Source organism: Falco rusticolus, chromosome 19, assembly GCF_015220075.1.
Source record: "Falco rusticolus isolate bFalRus1 chromosome 19, bFalRus1.pri, whole genome shotgun sequence".
Lineage (NCBI taxonomy): Eukaryota > Metazoa > Chordata > Aves > Falconiformes > Falconidae > Falco > Falco rusticolus.
Window position 1 is genome coordinate 2969178 of NC_051205.1, and position 8171 is coordinate 2977348.

Below are 8171 nucleotides of genomic sequence, written 5' to 3' on the forward strand. Positions count from 1 at the left end.
ACTGCGCTGCTTGGGCTCCAGCCATGCCCCCGGAGCCTGGCCCGGTGTCCTCGCTGCCGCATGGCACCATCCTGCTGTCACCGGGCCCTGCCCTCCCTGCTGGGTGGCTGCTCGGTCATCACCTCCTCCAGCTCATTCTCACTGCTCTCAGACTGGTCCTGGTAGCTGAAGTCCAGGCTGGGACAGGGGACAGCAGCGTCAGGGACCAGCACCCCCAGTGCTGGGGGTATCTGGGGACACCGCCGCCGCCACCACCGGCCCTCACCTGGAGAATGAGCTGTCCTCACTGTCCGGCCCGCTGCTGTCCCCATCGCTCTTCTCACTTTCCTCCTCCTTCAGCTGGGCTCGCAGCCGGGCCACCAGCTCGGAGGGCAGCCGCCGGCCGCCACCCTGGCCCTCCGCCACCTCACGGATGCTCTGCTTCAGCAGCCGTCCTTGCTCCTGTCCCCGCAGCGCCTGCACGGCACCCAGCCACAGCCCCACCGTCTCCTCATCGCTGGAGTCCCTGCAGGGATGGGGCACCGGGGTGGGCTGCAGCCCCCCCACCCCGCAGGCCCCCCCTGGGCTCTGGTGGGCTCCCTGCACCCCCTGCTCACCTCTCCTCGTCCCCTGTGTCCCGGTAGGTCAGGGGACCCATGCAGAGGGTGCAGATGTTGCGCAGGGTTTGGTAGCACTCGCGGCAGTACAGCCCTGGGGAGAGCAGGAACATGAGAGTGGGGGGAGATTTGGGGGGGGGAGGGGGTGTCCCCGGTCTAGGGGGGGTCCTACCTTTGCAGCCCATCGTGATGCAGGCGATGAAGTCCGGCTGCTCCGCCATGCCGCAGGCCAGGCAGCGTTTCTGCTGGATGCCCAGGAACCGTGCCAGCCGGGCGAGGATAGGCATCCTGCAGGCAGAGCGCTGATGCTCCACCGGGCCATGCCACCCCTCGGGGGTGCATGGCAAGCCCTCGCCACAGACCCCCCCAGGGCTGGCATCACCCTTTTGCAATGTCCCACAAGGTGCTTACGGGGGTCAGGATGGCTCCAGCCTCACAGAGCTTACCTGGAGATGAGGAAGAGGAGCAGGTTGCCTTGCCCATCATCACCCGTGCGCTGCGTGATGGCTTGGCGCAGGGCGCGTACCAGCCCTGCCCGCCGTGCCAGGATGGTGCTATGGAGGAAGGCTATGCGCTCCTGGCATGGTGGGGATGAGGGGTGAGGGTCAGTGGCTGCCAAGGGGGTGTGAGGAGGAGGGGGAGACACAATCTTCTCACCTGCTCACGGCTTGGGTAGTAGGTGGCACACACCACCCGGCGCAGCCGTGCCATGTGGCCGCCAAAGACAGCAATGAAGAAGCAGGCACCATACAGGAGTCCTGGTGGGAAAAATACGAGTCACACAGGGGCGACACCCCTCTGTACCCCCCCTCCTCCCCAGCACGCTGAAGGTGCAGCACCCCCGGTCACCCATGCTGAGGTAGGTGATGTAGTCGGGCTCCACCGGCTGGAGGACGCAGCGCTGGGAGAGCACCGAGACGTTGCCCTGCTGCAGTGCGCCGAAGGCAGAGACCAAGTCCCGGAAGATGTCACTGGTGTAGCCCGTCCCGTTGACGTTGACACCCATCACTGCCGGTGCTGTGGGGCAAGAGGGCTCAGTTCTGGGGAACAGAGCACCCCCTGCCCAAAGCCTGGGCCTCTGCCAGCAAGGGTGCTGCTCCAGCACAGTGGGTTCTGCTCACCCCTGGCGACAATCTCCCCCTCCAGCTGGTGCCGGATCAGGTCGAGCAGCCAGAAGAGGCCGAAGTCAGCCAGGATGATGCTGATCCCCAGCAGCATATGGCGCAGGACCCCTGCCAGCTGCATCCCATACTGGCGCTGCTCCTTCCACGACAGCCACGGCGCAGCTGGGCGGGCATGGGAGCACCGTGAGGCTATGCCGTGCCGGGACCCTCCAGCTCCCCACTGCAGGGGTCCCCTGGGGCTGACCTGGGGGGATGTAGCGTCTTCTCTCCCGGCCTCTCAGGGGCAGCACGGTGGGTCTGCCCTGCTCCGCCCGCAGCAGGTCCATCTCCACAAAGCGCCGCGTGATGTAAACGTTGTCGAAGGTCTCGTCCTGCAGGTACCGGCGACGGTACCGCAGCGCCCTGGGAACATTAGTGGGGATGCTGGGCACCGGCACGCTGGGTCCCTGTCCCCAGGGAGGGGTAGAGCGGGACCCCAGCCCACTCACTTGATGTAGAGGTAGATGATGGCACAGATGGAGATGTGCGTGAAGATCCCCAGGACCTTGCGGGTGGGCTCCAGCTGTGTGTGCACGCCCTCCATGATGTCCAAGGCCACCTCCCCCAGGCTCTTGCTGGCAGTGAGGCTGACATTGAAGTGGTGCACAGCCGAGATGTTGAATTCAAACTCCTGGCGGACGCGGTCCAGAGCATTCTTGAGGGCTGCAGGGATGACAAGGGGCTGTGTGGTGCTGGCAGCTGAGGCAAGAGCTGGGAAGGAGCAGAGAGGGACCCCCGCCCCCCCCGGCGACACCAGGATACTCACGGTCTGCAATTTGCCTCTGGAGGAAGGTCTGGATGTACTCCGGGATGACACAGAAGATGAGGGCAACTGCAGAGAGGGGGGGTCTCTGTCAGGGTGGGGTCCTCACAGTGGGCACGGGTTGACCCCCTCACCCCCTTGCCCTGCTGCAGAAGGGTAGGGACCCACTCACAGGTGGCCAGACCACAGAGGGTCCTGAAGGTGACGATGATGTAGCAGAGGAAGAAGAGGAGGGGGATGGTACGCTCGCAGTTGTCCTTGGCGTTGTCGAAGAGGCGCAGGCAGCGGTTGTACGGCGTGCCCAGCTCCCGATTGCACACCCTGCTCATGTTGGCCAGCCACAGCCAGACGTTGCGCAGGGCTCGGGCTGCAGGCAAGGAGTGGGGATGGGTGATGGGGACAGGGACAGGGGGAAAGCAGGAAGGGGGGATGCTGGAGCTGGGGAGACCCTCAGGCACCCCCACTCACCGATGTGGCTAACAGAGTCCATGATGGCACGGAAGAATTTGCGGACGTGGTCACCCACCACCTTGGCTTTCTGGGCAATGTCCTTGATTTTGGCCAGCACGTCTGTGGAGAGAGGGACCCCTGACCATACCCTGAGGGACAAGGGCAGCTCAGGGTTGGGCAGCGCTACCCAGGCTTCCCCCAGGAAGGGACCCTCCCATCCCCCTGCATCCCCTCGCCCCCCACTCACCCATCAGCGGCTCCTTGGCGCGTTGCAGCCGTTCGGCCGTCTGGTTGAGGGCGAGCTCGGCCCCGCATGACAGCGACTCGGCGGCCCGGGAGAAGTTTTGCAGGATGTTGGCGCAGGGGCCCTGCATGGCCATGCCCAGCGCCAGCACCAGCATCAGCATCTTCCCCTCCCCTGCAGGGACATGGCAGTCAGTCCTGGGGCTCAGATGGGACCCAGCACCCCCCAGCACCCCCCCTAGCTTCTGGTGGCAGGACCCACAGCTCCTTACTGGTGAAGATGTGGGGCAGCGACAGCAGCACGGTGAGCCGCATGGTGCCAGAGAAGGCCATGCCCAGCCCCAGCACTGCACCCAGGATGCTGGTGCTGACCAGGCAGAACCAGACGTTGTGGCCCTGCGCCAGCAGCACCAGAGCCCCGTAGAGGCTGGCCAGGAACATGCCCAGCAAGAAGCCGCCGGTGCTGCGGGCCAGCTGCCGCCCCTCACTCTCCTCCTCCGGCGGCTGGGGCTGCCTGCCCTTGGAAAGCCGTGCCGGGCTCTTATCGCGGCTGTGCCGCCCCTGCAGGGCTCTCAGGGCTCTGCCCAGCCACATCCTGGCCTGGCTTGGGCTCTGCGAGGCTCCCGCCGGTCGCTCTGGCGCCGGCCGCAGGGCTCCGGGGGGCGGAACGGCGGCTCACAATGCCCCGGTTCCACGGGAGCGTCCCAGCCCACCGCGCCCGTTCCCTGGCAACAGCCCGTGTCGGCAGTTCCGGGGGGCGCAGCACTCTTGTCAGATCTGGGGGAGCATCGCGCTGTTATCGGATCTGGGGGAGCATCCCACCACTGTCGGATCTAGGGGAGCATCCCACCGCTGTCAGATCTAGGGGAGCATCCCACCGCTGTCGGTGTTGGGGAGCACCCCACTGTTGTTAGATCTGGGGAGCACCCCAGCACTGTCGGTGTCGGGGAGCACCCCACCGTTGTTGGTGTTGGGGAGCACCCTCCCGTTGATGGTGCTGGGGAGCACCGCACCATTGCTGGATCTGGGGAGCACCCCACCGTTGATGGTGCTGGGGAGCACCGCACCGTTGCTGGATCTGGGGAGCACCGCACCGTGTCCAGGACGAGGCATGGAGCCATGAAGCCAGTGATGGGTCCCAAGCAGGGCTGCTCGGTGGGGGCAGAAGCACCCAGGAGGCAGAAACCACCCAACACGAGTGAGATTCCCCCCCCCCCCCCGCCCCCACTCCCAGCCCGGCTGCCCGTGGGCAGCGGGGGGGGCAGGGCTGACGCCTCCCTTCCCCCTCAGCCCTGAAGCGAGTGGTGGTCTCGCTGCTGCCTGCCCCGTGCAGCCAGTTCCTCTGGAGCCAGCCGGACCAGTATCGTGCCAGCAAGTTCTTCTTGGGTGCCTGCGTCGGGATCTTCTTTGGCCTTGGTGAGTGTGCCCCTGTGCCAGGTACAGTGGGGGACCAGTGGCACCAGGGCTCAGGGCACGTTTGTGGGTGTTTCAGGGCTCTGCTGGCTCCTCATCATCCCCATGAACCTCACGGACACGAGCAAGATGTGGATTTCCTGGGGGCTTACAGGTGAGGATGGGGCTGGGAGGGGACTGGGGGGGGAGAGGGGGCCATCGGGAGACCGACCTGGGGGGTTCTCCATGGGACCGTGGGGACAGCTCTCCGCTTTCTGCAGGGGTGACCGCCTTGGGCTGGGCCGTGTCCCCCCACTTTCGCTGTGCCACCCTGCTCATGGTCCCCAAATTCCTGGGCAAGGAGGGCCGGGTCTACGTCCTCTCCATTGTCCTCGCCGCCATCTACAATGGTAGGGTCCCCCCACATCCCTGTCCCCTCCAGTGGGGTCCTGAGTGCTGGCGAGGTCTGAAACACCCCTGCTGGTGCCAGGGCCTGTGACCAATACCTGGCACAACCTGGAGGAGGTGACGCGCATGCTGGGCTGTGTAACGGAGATGCAGATCAACCACACTCGCCGGCTCTGGCAGTTGATGATGGACCCCATGCGCAAAGTGATGGAGGACTTGATGGTGAGGCAGGGGGCTGGAGTGGGTGGTGGGGGGCCCAGGGGACTGGAGACGAGCCTGTGTGTGTCCCCCTGGCAGTGGAGCGGGGAGACGCTGAGCACCGAGATGCAGAACATCTCGCGTGCCTTCATGGCACTGAATGAGGAGGTGGCCAGCGAGGCAGGGTATGACCTGAAGCAGCAGCAGTACCTGAAGCCCGAGCAGCACCCGAAGCCCGGGCAGCAGCCGAAGCCCGGGCAGCAGCCGAAGCCTGGGCAGCAGCCGAAGCCCGAGCAGCACCCGCAGCCCCAGGCAGCCCAGAGCACCCAGCAGCTGTATGAAATGAAGACCAAAATGCGCTGCGTTTGTGAGTGGGGGGGCAGGAGGCTGGCAGCAGGTGGGGTGGGCAGCTGCCGGCCAGGTGATGAGGTGGATGCAGCCCCCCTGTACTGGCCTCACTGGGCACCCTGGGTTACTGGGGCCAGTGGGGCTGGGCGTGTGTGGATGCTGAGGGTGCCTGTCCTCCAGACATGATCCAACTGGGCATGCAGCGCTGCTGGGACTGGTTCGACGAATTATACAAGGCTTGCTTGGCACAAGTGGCCGTGCCCATCATCAGCCACCTCCTCTGCCTGCCCATGAAGTTCAAGTTCCTCTGCCACATTGCCAGGCGTGGGTGACGTGTGGGACCCTCACCCTGTCCTCCCTCAGTGGGGCAGCTCCAGCTCTGCCCCTGCAGCCCCAGGGTGATGCCCAGGGGTCGCAGCTGGGCTGGCACCGTCCCCACTCTGTGCCCACAGTCATGCAGACCTGGTGCCAGGACAGGATCCCTGTGGAGGGCAACTTCGGGCAGATGTATGACATGGTGAACAGCTCCGTCGACAGCCTCAGCCAGGAATTCACTGCCAACATTGTCATCCAGGTGGGTGCCTGTCCCCCCAGCCCAGGGCCAGGGTGGGTGCTGGATGCTGCTCAGCCCCACAGTCCCTCTGCCACAGGAGGAGCACCGCGAGATGCTGATGGGTGCCAACATAACATCGGAGCAGCTGCTGGAGGAGGTGAACAAGCAGTTGCAGCAGCATGGTGCCTACGTGGGCCAGGCCGTCACCTTCTTCCGCCTGCTGCTCTCCTTCACCTTCCTCCTCGTCTTCATCTCGTGAGCTCCAGGATGGGGGAGGGTAGGGGGGAGGCACTCCTGTGCCAGCCACAGGGAATGGAGGGGTGGGGGCTTCCTTTGGTAGCAAGTCTGGGGGGGGGGCACAAAGACAAGGGGGTGGGGGTGTCCTGGGGGACTGCAGCCAGTCCTTTGTCCCCCTCTGGACCCCCACCTCTTGCCAGGGCGTTCTGCTACACCAGGCAGTACTGCAAGGACATCTCCTTCGACAACGTCTACATCAGCACCTACTTCCGCCAAATTGATGCCCGCCGCAAAAAGCAGGTGAGGGGGAAGAAGGGGCGAAAGGTGGCTCCCCCCCATGGCAGGGGGTCCCGGGGGACTGTGCTGAGCCACCTTGCTCCCCCTCTCCCAGCACAAGCGGACGCTGCTACCCCTGCGCCGGGCAGAGGTCTCCACCATCATCTTCCCGTGCCGCCTGACCATGCAGCCGCCTGAGGTGCAGAGCATGGTGAGGGGCTGGCAGGGGGCTGGGGGGCTGGGGGGCTGGGGGGCTGGGGCTGGGGGGCAGGCTGCGGCAGACCTCACTCCCCACAGGTGCTGCAGCTGCTGGAGTGCGTTGCACCCCTGGTCCTCCTCGTCCTTGCCTGCATCCTGGACCACGTGCTCTTCACCACGCTCAGCGTCATCCAGCAGCACTCCTTTGTGCAGTACTCCTTCCAGAGTGAGCCCCCAGCCCCACAGTGCCAGGGGGCAGCCCCCAGCCCCATGGCCGCAGCATGCCCCGCAGCAATGCAAGGGTCATCCCCCACCTCCCCAGCCCCACAGCTTCCCCCCCTCCATGCTCCCATCCCACAGGCAGCCACCACTTGGTTGTCCATGTGATGGGCACATCCCTGATGGCTCGGCTCCTGCGGAGCACCATCGGTGTCCTCAACAGCTCCTCTGACACCAGTCTGGAGACGTCCAACATAGGTGAGACACATCAGGGATGGGACACCCCCTGCCCCAGCTCCATGGCCTGGCCACTGCTGCCTCGCAGAGGGGCTGGGGGGGTTTTGCCCAGGGGCTCAGCGATGCCACCATGTCCCCAGCCTGCCTGCCGCAGCCCCAGAGCATGAAGAGGCAGGAGTACCTGGGCAGCTGCCTGCCCCTGGCCTTGCTGGCACTGCTCTGCCTGGTCCAGGTCTACACGTACCGCCTGCGCCGCGTCATCGCAGCCTTCTACTTCCCCAAGGTGAGCGGCAGTGCCAGCACCAACTGAGGGCCTGGCACAGCGTGGGCTGGCCCGGGGGGGCATTGTTGGGGGTCCCCGGGCACACTTCATGGTTTTTGCTGGCGCAGCGGGAGAAGAGCCGCGTGCTGTACTTGTACAACAAGATGCTGCAGCAGCGGCAGAGCTTCATCCACTGGCAGCGGAAGCGCATCAGACAGCGGGCACAGCGGCACCCGGGACTGGTGAGTGGGGACGGGGATGCAGGGCTGGGACCACACCAGGGTGCCGGGGCGGTGGGTGCCACCATCCCCCAACCCCAGGTTGGTTTCACCGTGTTTGGGCTGCTCAACCCAAGCCCCACACGGCGCTGGCCTCGCTGCAGGGGATACCACTGGTGGAGTGGTGCTGCCGGCGCTGGCCGTGGCTGCGCCGCTGGGTGCGCCAGTACTGCACGGTGTGCGAGATGCCCAAGACCCCCCAGGACCAGGTCTGCCCGGTGCCCACCTGCGGTGCTTGGTACTGTGAGCAGTGCTGGAAGGAGGCGGGTGGCACGTGCCTCGCCTGCACCCCTGGGGACGGCAGCATCTCCCAGGACAGCAGCGAGGAGGACATGCAGTACGCGGCCTGA

The 8171-nt window shown here is 65.7% G+C and overlaps 2 protein-coding genes across 2 annotated transcripts; one reads left to right on the forward strand and one right to left on the reverse strand.

Moving 5' to 3' along the window:
• Positions 1–56: 56 nt before the first annotated feature.
• On the reverse strand, positions 57–3809 carry DCST2 (DC-STAMP domain containing 2). Its single transcript, XM_037371270.1, has 15 exons — positions 3488–3809; positions 3220–3390; positions 2991–3092; positions 2695–2889; positions 2526–2591; positions 2209–2422; positions 1965–2122; positions 1718–1882; positions 1446–1613; positions 1254–1354; positions 1043–1173; positions 769–884; positions 597–690; positions 266–505; positions 57–177 (listed from the first exon to the last, which is right to left on the reverse strand). The coding sequence occupies exons 1-15, from the start codon at positions 3807–3809 to the stop codon at positions 78–80; spliced, it is 2343 nt and encodes a 780-aa protein (XP_037227167.1). The 3' UTR covers positions 57–77.
• A 525-nt stretch (positions 3810–4334) lies between these two features.
• Positions 4335–8171, forward strand: DCST1 (DC-STAMP domain containing 1). The gene is made up of 15 exons (XM_037371271.1): positions 4335–4413; positions 4506–4631; positions 4889–5017; positions 5098–5237; positions 5313–5580; positions 5742–5885; positions 6014–6135; positions 6212–6369; positions 6552–6651; positions 6743–6838; positions 6925–7051; positions 7186–7302; positions 7422–7564; positions 7672–7785; positions 7926–8171. Exons 1-15 carry the CDS (start codon positions 4335–4337, stop codon positions 8169–8171), a joined length of 2109 nt encoding a protein of 702 aa, XP_037227168.1.

Bases quoted from the DNA above. Each gene is read 5' to 3' on its own strand.
- DCST2 (XM_037371270.1), bottom strand. From the start codon at position 3,809: ATGTGGCTGGGCAGAGCCCTGAGAGCCCTGCAGGGGCGGCACAGCCGC. The intron at 2,592-2,694 runs GTGAGTGGGTCC...CCCTCTCTGCAG, and splicing joins CCTCTGTGGTCTGGCCACCT to TTGCCCTCATCTTCTGTGTC. The intron at 691-768 runs GTAGGACCCCCC...TGCTCTCCCCAG, and splicing joins CATCACGATGGGCTGCAAAG to GGCTGTACTGCCGCGAGTGC.
- DCST1 (XM_037371271.1), top strand. From the start codon at position 4,335: ATGAAGCCAGTGATGGGTCCCAAGCAGGGCTGCTCGGTGGGGGCAGAA. The intron at 5,238-5,312 runs GTGAGGCAGGGG...TCCCCCTGGCAG, and splicing joins AAGTGATGGAGGACTTGATG to TGGAGCGGGGAGACGCTGAG. The intron at 6,370-6,551 runs GTGAGCTCCAGG...ACCTCTTGCCAG, and splicing joins TTCCTCCTCGTCTTCATCTC to GGCGTTCTGCTACACCAGGC.